This window comes from Rhinolophus ferrumequinum, chromosome 27, assembly GCF_004115265.2.
Source record: "Rhinolophus ferrumequinum isolate MPI-CBG mRhiFer1 chromosome 27, mRhiFer1_v1.p, whole genome shotgun sequence".
Classification (NCBI taxonomy): domain Eukaryota; kingdom Metazoa; phylum Chordata; class Mammalia; order Chiroptera; family Rhinolophidae; genus Rhinolophus; species Rhinolophus ferrumequinum.
The window spans coordinates 3178791-3196559 of record NC_046310.1 but is presented as its reverse complement, the minus strand read 5'-3'; the positions used below and the strand labels follow the sequence as shown (position 1 = coordinate 3196559).

The 17769-nt window shown below is 36.5% G+C and overlaps 1 protein-coding gene across 1 annotated transcript in view; it reads right to left on the bottom strand.

The window, feature by feature from the left end:
* Window positions 1–1368: 1368 nt before the first annotated feature.
* Window positions 1369–17769, bottom strand: part of ZBTB41 (zinc finger and BTB domain containing 41) — a 30401-nt gene continuing 14000 nt past the window's right edge. Inside the window, exons 6-11 of the mRNA XM_033099714.1 lie at window positions 17450–17579; window positions 14144–14239; window positions 12510–12616; window positions 11008–11113; window positions 8888–8976; window positions 1369–7668 (exon numbers count right to left, since the gene is read on the bottom strand). Of these exons, the coding sequence (XP_032955605.1) occupies window positions 7013–7668; window positions 8888–8976; window positions 11008–11113; window positions 12510–12616; window positions 14144–14239; window positions 17450–17579 (1184 nt within the window). The 3' untranslated portion in view covers window positions 1369–7012. The remainder of the gene's footprint in view (window positions 7669–8887; window positions 8977–11007; window positions 11114–12509; window positions 12617–14143; window positions 14240–17449; window positions 17580–17769) is intronic.

The window sequence follows — 17769 nt, the reverse complement described above, 5'->3', positions numbered from 1 at the left end:
TGATTGCTCCGCCGCCTGTCGCTCTGGGCCGAGGGGCCGAAAACCGAGGCGGGGTCTTTGCGACATCCTGGATCCCATCGCTTACAATTGAAATTCGCCTTTTGATTTTGTAAACAGGTTGCGTTGAGGGGAGGAGAGTAGCACCATTTCCACAAGAAAAGCAGCAATCATTGCGGTTGCCAGGGACAACCTTAAGTAAAACCGTTAAGTAGGCAAAAATTGGCGTAAGCAATCCTCTTATTCAATATACCCCGCCCAGAATTATATTCATTAGCTTTTCTTTCGGGGTTTCCTGGTCTGAATGGAAGAAAATGAAGACGGTTAAATTTATAGTTTGTGTGAAAGGGCTTATTTCAGTGACTGACCGCACTCGGTAAGGGGCTCGGTAAGTTTCCGTGCTGGTTCTTAACTCGGGATACTGATAGCAAAGCTAGATAAACAGATGAAAGGTGAGATTCCCAATAATTCACGTGATGGTTCTTACAGGCAACCCCTTGACAAATACACTTGCACTGTAGGCATCTAGTAATAATTATTATAGCTTGTATATTACTATTACTATTAATATATGCCAGCGGTTGTTTTAAGCCCGTTACATACTCATCTCAACCCTGTAAGATAAGTACCATCACCTACCTGTATTTTACAGGTGAGCAATACAGAGCACACCAGCCCGCTGGGAAGTGCCGAACCAGGGAGTTTGGCTCTAACCTTGTTCTTACCCACTATATCATACTGCCTCTAAAGGCTGCAGGAAACTTTAAAAATAATGCATGGATATGGGTATGGGTAACAGGACATGTAGAAAGAAGTCCCAGGGTGGAAAAACGAAATGAGGAAGGTGAGATATGAAATTATATTCACTAACACCCAATTTGGCCTGAAGTTGAACCGTTTCCTTAATATTTAAAATTGTTATAGAGGTTTCTTGAATCCTTTAGGATTGATAAGAACACTACCACAGTTTTTCTTAAACAAAAATGTTAGTATGAATTACAATAATTTTCAAAGACACTTAATTTATATTCATTATTTCATACTGTGAATATTATTCATCAAATTAACATTGCAAGTATAAGTCACTGAAACGTTTGTTTCAACTCAACAAGGTATAGCAGTCACTGTTAGTATTTGAATCTATGTTAGCCACTTAAAACCATTAAATAGTTTAATGGTTTCTATATTTAATATGTGAAATGTTTCAAAATAATATCTAGATTACGAGAAATAAATAAAATTTAAGTAAATGTGCCCCAGAATCCTTGGTTTTCCATTTGTTCATGGTCTTTGCACTCAGTTTTTAAGGAGGCACCACATCCCCATGCTGTGAAATGTGTTCAATAAAACCTAGATAGGCTTTATGAGGACCAAAGAACTTTGTATTTATTTTAAATATCAAAATAACACAAAGAACTAGTTCAATATACAATACATTGTCTAGTCTTCACAGAGAACTGAATTTTTCTATAAAGACATTTGTACTTAAGAAACACAAGAGACAGCCAAAATATCTATAAAACTGACAAGATACCTTACATACAGTTGACAAAGTAACGAATTCTGGTATTTCAGATATTTTTGTAACTGCTTTTAAACATGTCCTCAATGATTCAAAGCAAAACTTATGATTTGAGACTGAAAACTAAGTTCAAAAGCATTTCCACTTTAATATACAGCATAAATCCCCTAAATGAGAACATTTATTACACACCCTGGAGCAGCTCAATGCCCACCTCTATACTCGTTTTTTGGCAGCCACACTCAACAATTGTAATAGTTTTACCTATAGGGATAAGAAAAGTCGATTGTTGGAAGGAACAAGTTTTGTAATTACACCACTGTACACTGTCCAACTTTAATGCAAGCAGGAAACCAAGCAAAGAGGCGGAGGAACCCTAAGTGTACATGCTCTTCATTCAAGAAAGGTTTTAGAATTTCCAACAGGAATGCAAGCACTGAAATTATTTCTTTACCAAAAAATTTGAAAAAAAAGAAAAGGTATGTCCATTTTTGTATAACCTCTATTTTTTGAATATAATTCTTAATTTCTCTATATAATGGCTGCAAAGGCTAAATTTAAATTCTTTGGGGATTCTTCAATAGTCATAGATTTAAGATCAATACACAGCAAGTTGAAACATGAAGAGTAAACAAATCATAGGCACTCTCTCTACGAAACCTCTTTCTCTCATCTTCCACACAACCTAATTCTATTATTATCTATCTTATTAATGCTCCCAAAGAAGAAGTGCAGAAAGCATGCTAATATGCCAGGATAAAAGTATCTTTAAGTAGAAATAATTTTGGAGGAAATACAGAGGGTGATGCCCCCCCATAAAAACCACTATAGACTTAACCGAGAGAGGAATGTGCAAAAGAAAAAGGGAGGATCTAAGGAAGAATTGTCTATAGTTCCTAAAACTTGTTTAGAAAAATTATTTTCACGTTATCCATTATTCACTCTAATAGGAAGTAACATCTACTATAATACTAAAGTTTTAGAAATGTTACGTGTTCCTTATGAAAGAATACATTTTTAGTCATTTGAAATTTGGCACTGACTATTAGAGTGATCCAAACACAACTTCACAAGTCCTAACTTTTCCTGAGTTCATCAACTCAAGTTCTGTATGTTGATTGGGATCCTGCTCCTAAAAGGAAACTCATCTCCAACCATCACCTCTTGGTTCAGTTTTAGGCAAACTGAAATAAGAAGCCATTCAGTGTAGAACTGTGTGGTTATGGTAACTGATTATGCAAAAAAAAAAAAAAAAAGGGGAGGAGGGCGGGAGGAGGAGACGCGAGGCAGACACACTACTCATTTTATTTGACTTGTCAGATTCCTCCAGTAAGAACGTACAGACAGGTCCAGAGTGGCTTTACAGTGACTATAAAGGCCTAATAGAGATTAAAAAACAAAAAACAAATATTCACACTAGTATTTAGTGCCAATTTCCCTACATAAACGTAAAGCAACCTAAAAAAATAAGTGTTGCCTGACCAGCAGGCAACACAAACATGAGAGCCATAACAGCAACAAAATCAAACCCACTTATTAACCAGTACGATCTAGCCAGCAGAATCAACTCTAAGCATCTGATAATATTAACTCTAAGCAACTCATTGAAAAGGCACAAAGATTCAATCCAGAAAAGAATGGTATGAAGGACACGACAAAGAGCTAATGTTCCAAATCTGACTTTTCATCAATGAAACCGTAGAATGATCTGGAAGGAAGAAAACTCAAACTTATAAACATACCAGTTTAACTGTTTTTTTATTTTGTTTGCAATTATAGAATGAAAAGCAATGAATGATATTTACTTATTAGCCCTTAACTAACAGTTTATACGAGTAGTCACTCTGCAAAGATGTTTTGACACTTTAAAGGTTGACAGAAAATTATTAGTGTACCTTTTTCATGACCTACCATCACTTTTAAAAGTCATTTAATAAAGCACCAGTTTAAAACCCTCGTTTTGCAACTCCTCTTCTCCCAGCTATAAATGACTAAATTACTTAAAAGTATGCTAAGCTTAATACCTTCAGAGTTCGTTAAATCGTGCTGGCATGAAGAACAAACCCTAACAGTAAATGGTATTTTAGGCCGCAAAAAATAGGTGGGGTTTCTTACAAAAATAACTTCACCTTGTCTTAAAAAAAATTCTAAGGCAAACTGATTTTAATAGTGTAGTGTAAAAAATAAGCTTATTATTTTGCATTTAATAGTGTCCACTTAAAAGATAACATTCAATTAAACTGAGAAAAACTGAGTATTCTTACTTGTAATTAATTTGTCAGTATGACTATTCCCAGAGTATTTTCTCCTGTTCTTAGTTTTATACATATAAACACAAACACTTAATCTTAGTATTCACACACTAATGATTTTTTTTCTTTTAAATCCATAATTGTAGGACTTCAACTGTGCTTCTTTGGACAAATATTTATTCAAACAACAAAGAATTTAAATTCTTTTATACTATTTTAATACCTACTAAAAATCTTTGGTGCATTTAAGTAAAAACTGATTAGGTTAACAAATTTCTATACTTAATAAATTATCCAATTTACATATTTAAGTGCTAACTGCTATCAGCTAAAAATAAATTTAAAACAATAAATTATGCTCATAAAATAATAAATTCTGAATGAGGCTAAACTTAGTTGCAAGATGCAAAATTTAAGTACAGATACAGAATTAATGAATTTTAGAGTTAATGGAACTTTTGTCCCAAATACTTCAAAGCAAATATTACAAAAGGTTAAATAACTGAAAAGAGTAGGCCTCATTTCATATTTTTTTGTGCCAACTTCAAAAACTTATACATTCAGTTTGCCCAAATCCATGAGGTTTTCACAATTTTAAAATTTCTTATATTCTAATTTGGAAATTAGAGGCAGACTTTTTTGTTTGTTTGTTTGTTTGTTTGTTCATCCGCTGAGACTATTTCTTCATAAGAATTATACTCTCTACCTCCCAGACTAGTTAAGATTACATGAGAAAATGTAGTGCCCGGTACATGGTAAGCATTCATTAGTACACTACATTTCTCTCCCTGGTTATTATAGCAGCTCGGCCACTTACAAATGATGTGAGCTTAACTGGGTCCTTCACCTTAATTAACTTCAGATTCATTATCTCTAAAATGGGAATACAGCCTGTCCTTTCTATGTCAGAGCTGGTTATGAGGTTTAAATGAGATAGCTGTGAAAGCATTTTCTAAAACAGTAAGCCACTATGAGTTTAAATTATTTACAATAACTAAATATATTTAAATTTCACTTTATAGAAGAGATGTATTCCAGAAAAGTTCTACACTGTAAACCAATTCCTACAATCAAATCATGTATTTAAAGCATTAGATTATTATTAAAAGAACCCTAAAGTAACTACCTTCAAAAAACAAAGTATTCTTTTCAATGTGAAAATGCAACACCCTCGTTTTCTGCTACCATATAATACACCATACACATACATGTATGTACCATCTGCCTTTTTATAAGTCCAAACATTTCTACATTGGCTTAAGCAGGTTTCATTTTTAGGCATGATTTCTTTTCATAATAGCATGATTTTTAGTTAAAAGTCTTGTTCTTTATGATAAAGATACGTATTTTTAAAAGTCAATTTGAAAGACTAGCATTCTAATAGTACCTCATAGAGTCAAGTTCAATCATGTTAAGTACCCCAGATATAACATTTCCACAGAAAAGAGTGCCTTAAAAAGAAGAATTAATACACAATTAGATCTACTGGTCCTAGGATAATTATAACAAAATCTTAATAAATGAGGCAAAAGTCAAGTTGGTTTTATTATTTATAAGATCTACTTTGGTTAAGTGCCTCAATTCTCAACACCTTTTTCTTTTGTTTTATGTTCACTAGTATGGTGAACAGTCCTGTAAAGTACCTTCATTTCTTAAGTGCTTCAGCAAACGTTTCTCCATTATTAAGTGGTTAAATTTTATTCATTAAAACTTCATTATTTTATTTGTGACTTTTTTCACAAGGGCTGGGCCAGACTTTACAGTTTACACAAAAAAAGTGCTTAAAGCAATTAGGAGTGTAAACAAAACGGAAATAGAAAACTCTTAAAATTGCTATTTTCCAGTAGTTTACATAAAAATGACATGCTAATAAAAAAATCAACCCTGCCTAGTCTAATCCTTCAAGCAGCTCCACTAGGAAACATTATCCTAGTTTAAGTTTAAATTGACTTGAAGATATGGAAAGTGCACATCTTTAAAGGTATTTTATAATTACCTATCATCTGACTGACTTTTTCCTCCATTAGTTTTAATCAGTGAGGTTTTGCTGTAACGGCTATTTCCTTTCACCACGTGCTCAACTTTTCTCTCATACCAAAATAAAAATCAAGGATAACATTAGTCTTATGTGAAAAGCAAAAATAAAGATCTGGATTACATGGAAATCTGCATACAAGTAGTGGTTCCCTTTAATTAAAGTAAACAACACTGAGTTTAGTTCGACACGAATTTTATAATTTGTTTGGCATCTTTTCTAACACTTATGTATGCACTATCTGTTTCCTAGAGTTTCAGTGAGCCAAGATCAATGAGACCAAAAGTAGCTTGTGAATTAAATGTCAAGAATTAGATATCACTGCCCCTCCCTTGGTGAGATGAAGCTATATGCTGTATAGTGTTAATGTTTCTGAACTAAACGGCAGAGCACAGAGGGTGAAGTTAACCTTGAAACATGCCTACTTAAAACTGTCATATCTTGCTTTTAACACATTTTCAACGTGTATAATTTAATGCATAGACCGAGATTTGCGTTTCTTATTTATAATAATTGAAGCATAGGCAAAAACCAATCATTTAGGTGGTTATTTCAGTTCTACATTTCATTGAACAAGCTAATCTTACATTAGCTTTCTGGCTTTGAGTTTGTCAAAAAGACCCCATAATGATAACCTGAAATTACGGCTAGATGAAAAACAACACAGAAGTATCCAAAACTGTCTTATAAAATCAAATTCCTAATTTCAGTTTTTTAAAAATCTGGAAGAAATAACAATGAATCTTATGTTAGGATAAGGAACAGTTCCAAATCATCAGTATCGTCTCATAAATTCTTTCTTAAAAGGCTGCATGGTCCTTGAACTTGGAAGATGGGGAAGGGAGAAAAGAGGAACGAGACTAAAGAATCGAATTTCCACTGATGATTAAAAAAATAAAAACTCATAATGTCAGCAGCTAATAATTTTGAAAAGCTGGAGATACAATTAAAAATTAGCACTAAATCATCTTTTAAAATCACAAAAATGTTCACTTCAAATATTATACCTCAAAATGTGTCCAAATATTCTTATGTTCTGTAAACAGAGATACATACTTTTCTTGATTTGAGACGGTTCGGAAGAATCTAGAAACCAGAGAAAATGAAGAAAACAGCAGCCCTCCTAATTGAAAGGCCCCCAGCGCTGGACCACCATTAGCACATACCCATCCAAAAACGGAATGTCTGTGGAATGGGTCCATTTCCTCACGAATGATGCTCATTACTAGGAATTGTCTGTACAGCAGTAGCGTTATCCAGGCCCAGTAGGGTTCCCAGGTAAGACTGTTCTCTAGGATCCAGCATGTGCTCAGGTCGGACTGGATGAACTATATTTGCAGGCTGAGGAGTCAGAGTGTACTTTTCCAGAAAAGCTAAATCGGCTGCTCGCGGGTAATCAGTGGCCGGAGGCTGTGGCGACAAGATCTCGTGAGAAGAGGGTGGAAGGGTGGTCGTGTGACGCACCAGATCGCTTGGGGTGTCGGGCATCTGAACGGGAACCAGCGTTACCGGCACACAGACTTCGGCCGACACGTTCTGTAACATCGTCTTGGCTTCCGACGGATATACTTTGGGCTGGTCCATATATTGTTTTGTTTCTGCTTGAAAGATTTTATCATCAGATGAGTACTCTACTGGCAAGGACACGAGTTTCTCCTCGGAAGGACCCAGAGGGTCATCGGGAGACTTTATGCCGTGCACGTGGTCAGTGTGGTACTTGAGCTTGTCTTTCCGCTTAAACGTTGCATTACAGTGCTGACAGTTGAAAGGTCGGGCATCGGAATGAATAACCAGGTGTTTTGTTAAGGTTTTCTTAATTCTAAAAGACTGATTGCAAATTTGACACTTGTATGGTTTTTCACCTGTATGAGTAAAAAAATGAAATTGAGTATGAAATACGCTCGCTTGGCAAGACAAAGATTTTAAGTAGCATATTCTCCATGTGAATATTTACAAAAACTTAGTAAGAGCAGTAATACTATATGCTATCATAAAACAGTAAAGAGAATGGCCTCAAACATTTAAGACAGATCTATGTTTGAATTCTGGCTATACCACTTACTGGCCAGAAGTGAGCAAGGTACCAACTTCTCTACAGTTTCCTCATATGTAATATGGAATATTAATAGTACCTACCTCACAGAGTTGGTGAATGGATTAAATGAGAAAATGAAGTTAATACTGCCTACTGTACCTGGCACAGCATAAGTATCTGATAAACCTAGGCCACTATTATTATTGCTTGCTTTTCCTCCCACTATAGCCTCTATTTGTGTACCCCATAAATTAGGATGTGTTCATTTGGAGGGAGGTGTATTTTTAACGGGAGCACTGTATCAGTGGCAAACTTTTTACTGCAATTCTTTGCTACTGAAATTGCCCAAATCCAATTATTTCTCATTCTGATATTTATGAAACCAATTATTTTTCTCCTCCAGAAAAGCAGCTTGAAAAAATCCAAACTAAATACAAAACAAAGCAGCCATAAATGCATAAATGAGTTAAGCCTTTAATTTATATGAGATGTCAAACAAGGGCTATGACAACATGTAAGAAAGATTCCAACATAGTCTATATTGCAAAACATGACAGTAGCACCAAGGGGGGAAAAACGATTTAGAAAATGACAACTTCCAGAAAGCAGCTGAAGCAAACCATTCTATAACTACCTATATATGACGACTGACTGTATAAAGGAAAACTGTAAGTGGTTAACTTGGTAAGCAAGACAATGAGGTCATATTTGAATTACTCTTTTCAAAAAAAGTAAACGTCTTCAGAGTTACACAGATTTAGAGGAAGCACGGAAAGAGGAAAGTGAGAGCTAAAAGTTGAGTCAATTCCCTATGGAAAAAATTTTTCCCAAATTGTACAAAATGATAGTCAAAAGTACTGAAGTTTATATAATAGAAGACCAGACTATTGCTCATTCTCAACATCAACTTTACTATAATGAGTAAAAATCGTAATGGAGGAAAAAAAAACAAAACAATTTAACCAAGAACAACAAAGTTTAAATGTCCATATTTTACTCCTGAATAACTGCACAAAAATATTCAGAAACTACCCATTAAGTTTTACCTGAATGCGTGCGAAAATGCATTTCGAGACTTGATTTGCCTTTAAAAATTTTCTTACAAACATCACATTGATGAAAGGTTGCTTTATATCTAAGAAAATAAAAGGTTAGAGATTTTCAATGCAGTTTTAATAAACAGCATACCACAAATCAAAGTCCAAAGACATCTCAGAGAAAAGCACCTGTGAGACTGAGCTGTGAGCTGAAGTAGCCCCTTTCTTCATGGAATAAATACCATTTTACTGGAAAGAACAAAAGATAAACTATAGATACAGACTTGAGTATTTGGCAGATATTTTCTCAGAAATTAAATGAAGTGACCTGTCACTTTAAGGGAAAAATTGACAAACATTTTTGACAATAATTGACAATAAAATAATGTTTGACAATAAAAATTGACAATAATTAAAAATTTATTATGAATGATAAAATTTGAGCTTTCAAGCTAATATAAGAATTTTGGAAAACTTGCGATCTTGACAGCATCACAGTACTGTTTTCTGAGACTGGAGGCTGTGTTAGCAAACGTGATTTGCTGACCATGTCCTGTGAAATATGCTACCATTTGGAAAATCTGCATAACTCAGTGAACGCTTATTTTCCAAATGACAAATGCATGCTATTTCAGTGTTACGCATACGTAGGTAAAACACCCATTCAAAGGACAAGACAAAGATACTGAATGTAAGAGGGTGAGAACTTCATTAAACTTGTTTCAGATTCCACCTTGAACCATCCTTAAGAAACTACACTTGTTTAGTTTTAATGTAGTAGCAAAGGATAACATCCACAATTATCTAAGAAAGCAATTATAATACTACTTCTTTTACCAACTATGTATCTAAGTGAGGCTAGGTTTTCTTCATTTACTGCAACCAAAATAACATATGACAGCAGATATGACAATCCAGCTATTAAACCATTAAAGAGATTTACAAAATGGTAAAACACTCAATTTTTTTTTTGTTTTGTAAAATAGGTATTTTTCATAAAATGGCTATTCATGTTAGAATGTGATAGGTATATTATTATTTTTAATGAATTGTACTTACATTTTTTCTCATTTCAATTTCTGATAATTTATATAATTTATTTAAACAATACTATACTTTTTATATTGTATTACAATTGATATAAACAAAAGCTCCTGAGGTACTGAATAATTTTTAATGGTATAAGGGGGTTGAGAAAAAAAATGTTCTAGTCTCCGGAGCAAGGGAGTGTGCAATTCCGTTTTCCACCCATTCCTATGGCACAGTGAGGTCCTATTTCCTCTCCTGGACAGCATCCTGTGTATGTATTTCTGCAACCCAGCACTTAGCAGCGTCCCTAGTATCTAATGAACACACAAGTTCAGTGACTACAATGAAGACCCTGATTCAATGAGCGCGTCACTGAACAAAATCAATGGAAGAAGCACTAAACCAATACATGGCAATATAAACTACGAATCAACACTTGCTACTGGTCTTCAAATCAGTCTACCAGTTCCTGCACTTACATACACTGTGTATTTTGTTGATCATGCTCGGTGCGATTAAACTTGGTTTCTTGGTACCTCAGACCATATCTATTATGTGGCACTTACTCCCAGTACCTAGTCCCAGAGCATGACTTCTTTGAATATTTTACACTCAACAACTAACCTCAGTTAAACTTGGATATCTAAAGTGTATTACAAAGCTGATGTTCAGAACAATGCATGCTTCCTTCAAGTAAAATACCATTTTAAATGCTCAGTGTGGTTAGAAAGAGATTTAAACTCTGAGACTACAAACATTTCCCAATAATTGCTGTCTTATTAAATGTAATACCTAGGCAGTATATTTATATACTCAAAAAGCCACAGCGACCAAACATAAATGAATTCACCAAAGAATGCCAAGATTTTTATAATAGCCATGAACTTCAAGGTCTACAACCTCCTTGCCTTTGAAGCAATTGAAAACAAGGACAATAATCTGCTTTGCTCAATTCCTTCAGGTCTGCAGAGAAGCTGGAGCAAGAGAGCTGACTAACCTACCCCAACTAAAGGAAACGAGGTATGAGCCACGCTGTAACTTTCCTCCAACGGAGGCTTATCCTGTGCAGGAACGATGAGGAGCTTGGCTCTTTCACTTACTTTTGCCACACTTTCTCTCCAAGGTGCACACTTTTGTAATGGACAGTGAGATGGTCCCTACGACCAAAACATTTTCCGCATTCTTCACACTGATGAGCCTTCTCACCTTAAAGACCCAAACATTTTGATTATAATATGCATTTCAGTTTTTTCCCCCCAGAAAAAATTATCAAACAGGAAGATAACATGAGAAATATACCAGGAAAGTAAAGCCACCCTTTATTCTGGGCTATTTGCTTTATATTCCTTCCTCAAATATCTTTCTTCAGTCAATCTATGCTTATTTTCACGACTGAATTCTCTTTCCCATCTCAGGAGACTTTTGCTGTAGACTCCAGATCTTACCTTTCAACTAAGAGAGCAAGATAAGTGAAATCACTTTGAAACTCAGGACTGTTTGGGGAACGTATGAGTCTGGATAGCAAACACTTCAAATGAACATACACTGAATCAGCAGGTGGCTGTCGTACTGATTATAAGAAGGACCCGAACACTTTCAGATCTTTGTACTTTACTTTTAAAAGATTTTTCATCTGTGGAGATTTCTTACTTTTGTAATGAGCCAAAATACAACTATAAAGGAAAATTTTAGATGAGTCCACTTTCTCATCTCTATTCTTATATCCAATTACAAGGGTCTGGTCTCTAAAAATCACTTTTTTGACATAACACCAGGGTGCAGCCTCTAGAATTAGGAATTTAGAATTCTCCACCTAAAAATGAAAATGTGTAAGTTCCAGTGAAAAAGTCATAAGACCTTTAACATCTCTTACAAATGGTAACAGAAACTCAAGCTGCCATGGGGTCCTTTCAGGAAATCACTACTACCTGTTGCATACTTTACACTTTAATTACGTCGATAGGAATAATAATAATCACCTGTTCTACTGTGCTCAGAGCTGGTTCTTTCCCATTATTGTGCTCACATAGCTGGCTCTCTTAGCACTTCCTGAACATCAATCTGAGAGGAAAATATGAAAGAAATCCCCAGAATATGAAAATTATAAAGATCTGAAATTGATCAGGATTACTAAGGCACTCTTTTCCAAGGACAGGGTTTCAAAACTTCACTATTACATAAACCTTAACACCCAATTACAATCAGTTTTCTTCACATCAAAGGTTTTCGAACTTCTTCCAAATCCAATCAAAACGAAATTATCTTGGCTTCTCCCTTTAGGGAGGTGTCAACAAAAATTATTGCATGTATCTGCAATAATATGCAAAATGCAAAATTTGAAAATTTGTTAAAACAATTTAAAAATATACTTTGTAGTCATAAAGAGCAACCAAATGATTAAAATTACAGTGAACAAAAACATGTCATAAAATTATGTCCCTTTCAGACAGCTTTTTAAAAAACATTTTTAGAACCAGTATTACAAAGGGGTGAGCAACATACACCAAACTGTTAAAATTACAGCCGACCTAAACATGATGCAGCACCTTTTCAGGTGCTTTTTTAGAGGATTTTGGGAACATACTTACAAAATACACCCTACCTGAATGTATTTTTTTGTGCTTTGTGAGGTGGTCATGACGAATAAAGGTTTTCCCACATTCATCACATTCGTATCTTTTGTCATCATGATGTACTCGTAGGTGAAGTCTATAAAGGAAAACAATTGAAGGTCACTGAACATGGTGAGACAGAAGGAAAAGTCCCGGTTAACTCTAAACAATGAAAACGGCTGGCTACTCAACCAGCCTCATGCATTGCGGGTGCCATTTCTATGGCTTTCCGAGTCCTTCCCACGCTCACTGCCTTACTCTAGGATTCCTACATTCAAAAGAGCACGTCAGCATCTGCGCAGGATCACCACCTCTGAATCAAACTCCTTCCTGACTTCTCAGATCTTAAGCCCACTTCTCTGAACCTGCCAAATGTCTCAAGTCCTATCCGACCGCTCAAGCCTCAGAGTCAGCGAAGGTAGGAGTGAATCCGGAAAGAGTGAGAATCAGACAAATGGGACAAGTGCACAAATGACAATCATACAAGGATGGCAACTGATTCAGCCACTGAATTAATCCTTCTGGATAACTGATACTACTTATAGACTGATAGTTTATTAGCATTTAGTAAATTTGTAAGCAGTCAACTTCCTGACAATTACATTTTACTACTTGTCCTCCCACTAACCAAACAAAATATGGCTCATTTTATAGCTACCCGAGGACGGATTATACAAGGTTTAAATTATTAAGACTAATCTCACTTGAATTATTGTTATCCCACAATCCTTCATCTGTATGTGTGTGTGTGTGTGTGTGTATACATACATATATGTACATATATGTATGTATACATATGTATGTATATATATATATATATATATATATATATAGAGAGAGAGAGAGAGAGAGAGAGAGAGAGAGAGAAATGTATATCTATCTATCCTAGGGAAATGACTAGTTTTCCCATTCAAGTTGCCCAAACAGGCACTGTTTCTACCACAACTAAAACCAGAAACTGAATGGACATGTAAAGGGGAAACATTCTCTTTAAACTTAAAAAAAAAGGTAATAATAAATGGAAAGGTAAATAGGAAGGCCTTAAGATTAAAATTCTTAAGAGCATTAATAAAAAGTAAAATTGTACACATATGTCACAGTAGGTAGTCTCCTATTACTCATTCAGAAAACAATAATATTTCAGAAGCTGCAAATGTGGTCAGGGATTCAGTTATAAACTAATTACATAAGTTTCAAATAGTGAATAGAAGACTTTCTAAAACTGAGGATCCCGGAGTTTTCAATTTTGCCATATTTTTATAGCATAGTATTCTTTGATCATCAAGAGTTAAGAAACACACTAAGTTTAGAACCCCGGACTTGCAATGAATTTTGGTTCAAAGAGAAGTAATGAAATAGATCTTTAAAGGATGACAATTCAGAGAGTCAGCATTCAGACTTGGTGCTGAGGAAATGTTTAAAAACATTTCACAAAATAACCACAGAATGAAGGCTAAAATATGAAAAGTTGTAATGTAGAGGGGAATCTATAAATGTTTGCACAACTTTGCCAGTTATAAGTGCTAAGAAATGTTTTAATTCAACAAACTAGAGCACTGATAAGGCAGAATTAAAGTGGAGATGGAATTTTATCTGAATATAAGGAAAACACGGCTTGACTCACCTGTATGAGCTCCCATGACGGAAACTCTGCCCACAAATACTACAGAGATGTGGCTTTTCTCCACTGTGGATTCTCAAATGCTCTTTCAAAGTAGTTCTGTGTTTAAAAAACAAAACAAAACAAAAAAAACACATTTAAACTAAAGATTTTTTTAATGCCAATGAATACATTAAACACAGATTTCCCAAAAGCCCACCCTAAAGATGTTCAAGCTAACACACCCTGTGGCAATTCTCCTAGATCAGTTTCGCCTGCACACAAACATGCTTGTTTTGTCTCCCCTTTAAAACAAAAAAATTTAACGTTGGCCTCCTTTGCCATTGGTTTGCTCAGATTTAAGCAAACTTTCAAGAAACACAAATAAAAAATACGCAATTGTCACTACTGAATTAGGTAAAACTGATGCAAATTTTGATGGCGAGAGCACAATAATAAATGAGGAATCCAGGGGATCAATACTAATTTTTTCAAGTATGTGCTCAATACTTGTTAACAAGAATGTTTCAAGGCAAAGAGAACTACAGGTAGCTGGAACTTCTATATGCCAATGTGGAAAAGGGAAACCGTATCAAGGATACGGTTAATGCCCCTCCAGCCCTGTGACCCTGGATGTAACTAACCACTGCTGGTTCAAATACATCACCAGCATGTGCAGTAGTTCTACCATTCAGAGGGTTTCAAAGGGCTGACAAAGTTATCTGGGGGAAAGAAAGTAAAAGGCATGTGTCTGACGTTGGCGAGCTTCTGACCGTCACTCCCACTTGGCAGTTACTTCAGTCCCATTATCTAGCGAGCATCAAGGCTGATTCTGAAGTAAAGGTAGTTCTCTGCCAGTAGGTGGCGCTCTTCTACAAGGCCCCCAGCGCGTCACGGGGGAGGCTGCAGGTACACCCGGCTTTGTGGAAAACAGCCGGAAAACGATTCCTAGACCCCAACCTATTAAGTAATTAAAAGTTAAAAGATGGAAAGGTTGTTATGGTTTTGGTTTGTTTGCTTTTTGTTTTTACTGAAAGACCTTTAAGGGGAAAAAAGAGTTCATGATGCGTAAGATAACCGTTATCAATCTGTAAATACAAATTTTCAGATGAATATAGGGCACTGATTTTCCTGTTCTGCCACCATATCCACCTGGTAGAAAGTGGCATTTCTAATTTTCTTTAATTAGGAAATTTGAATCCAGTGAAGAGTATAAAATCTACGCATACTGTTCACTGAATAGCATTAAACACTTACACGCAGGGCAAGAGACGGAACTCCCTCCACCAAACCGGCCTCCGCAGGCTCCCCGATCTCACCCTCCCAATGCCCCTCTCTCAGAAATAACCACCTATGTCATGCATTCCCTTTCTTTGTTGTTCTGCATCCTGTGTCGTGTATGTCACGAAACAATACAGCGCATGTTTCTGAAAAGCGGAGCAGGAAGCACAACTACCCTAACAACACAAGCCTCGACATGTCACACTCACTACCACTGCTGCTGTGGGCTGACACCCAGCACACCTGACACCTTGGGGTGCCCGTCCTGCCGTGAACTCCCTTTGCCCCTTCCCATGTCAGAATTCCTATTTCCCGCAGCCTCTGTCTTCCTCTGGAACAGTTTCATTTCTCGTTCTGGTGAAGCACGCCCTTTAGTTGCTTCAGGAGAAGTACCTTAAAGGCTCATTTTCGGACATCAGGAAAAATGTCTTTATCATCCTCGGACTTCACTGTCAGTTTGATCAGGAACAGAACTCTACGTTGGAAATCATTTTCTTTCAGAATTTTGAAGGTCCAACTGCATCACCTTACTTCTGGTGCTGCTGTTTGCAGAGATCCAATTCTAATTCTTGATTCAGTGTATGTGGCTTTTTCCCCAGAAAAAACAGAAGCATACGGAAGCTTCATTTGCCCCCCAGTGTCCTGAAGTACCACACTGATGCACCTCGGAGTAGGTTTATTTTCTCCTGAGGTCCTAACCACGTGATGGATCACTGCTGTCTGGCAGCTCATCAGCTCACGTCCTTCCAGTCTGGGAAATCATCTTTTATTTCAGTGATTTTCCCCCCATTTTCTCTGTTCTTTCTTTCTCGACCTCTTACCTGGTCCTCTAATGTTCTAATCTTTATTTTACATTTCTGCATCTTTTTGGTCTAATTTTTGAGAGATACCCTCAACTTTGTCCTTCAGTCCTTCTTTGAGGCTTTTCCTTCATCTCTCATGCCTTGAATTTCTGGTGTCTGATTTATTATGTCAGTGACTCTTTCATACTATAACATCCTGTTCTTGTTTAATGGATTCTAGATCTTTAACTGGGGATATTAATAACTGTTTACTCCTTCTTTTTGGCAAATTCAATTTTTCTTGCATAACCTGTTCCCTTCAAGTTTTGCTTGTTTTTTCTGTTTGTGTTGGAATCTGTCTTCCATGTTACAGGATTTCCTTCTGTGTCTTTATCTGCTCACGATTATCTGTGATAGACAAAAGTCTGGACGGGAAGGTCAAGAGCACAGGTGGGCTCCGATGACTGTGAGTCACTATAGGTGATCTGGGGGGACTATCTGCCCTGTGGTTGCTCAGATTTTCCACAACTGATTTCTAAACTGCTACCTAGAGGATAAACTCTAAAAGTCAAGGTGTCAGCGGGGGACAAGGGCTCACTGCTTTCAGCACTCAGAACGCATCCAGTCCTGCAACAAGGCTCACTCCTGCTCAGATTCTGCCAAAATGGGAGAGGGGAGGTGCCCAGCAGTCACGGCCTGTGCGGGTGGAAGAGAATTCAGTGACGAACTTCTCAAGATGCTTCTACTCTAGAGCCCTTGTTCCATCTCCTTCACCTGCTTCCAGAGGTTCCAGTGCTGCCAGCTCCTGCACTGTCTGTGGATTCTGCGATGCGCGCTGGGTTCTGGATTTCTCCACTGGCACTGTGGGGTTTGTCTTTCTCAGATCTGCTAAGTCAGTCAGTTATCACTGATCCATCGGCTGCCGATCTGCCGAACCTGTGTGGCTCTTGTCACTTTTCTATTTTCCCTGTCTTTGTAACTTACTATATTGGAAATAAATACATAGATGCATAACCTTTCCTGTATTTTTAGTGGGGTTTCAGAAAGAGAAAAATGGTATCTATGTTACATTCACCACCTAAGATGCAAATCCCGAATCCATCTTCCATAAGATTTTATTATATCATTTCTTCTACCTTTAAATTTCAAATTAAAGCATAACTCAAGTATCTTGTATCTTGTGTTGCTGTAATCCTTATAAACTACACATTAATTATTCCTACACAACAAGAGCAGGATTTTCCTGGGTGTGTGGATAATTCCTCACCTCTCTCGTACTGATTTTCCACAGATAAAGCAAGTCCATTTTCTCTTTCCACCATGGGTACATTCTATATGGCGTTTCAAATTCCCAGTGTCGTTAAACTGGCGACCACAAATATCACATGGAAAAGGACCTAAAAAGGAAAAGAATGGTGCGCGTGAAGTTTAAGGAGTACATATTAAGTTACACTTAACATGTATGTGCAAGGTAACAAAGTGGTGGGTGGCCTGGGGACCGACCTCTTGAGCCTGACATCTGAGGTTTGGGGGGCAGTCCTGTGGGATGGAGCCCTGAATCTGTGGGATCTGACACTGTTCCCAGGC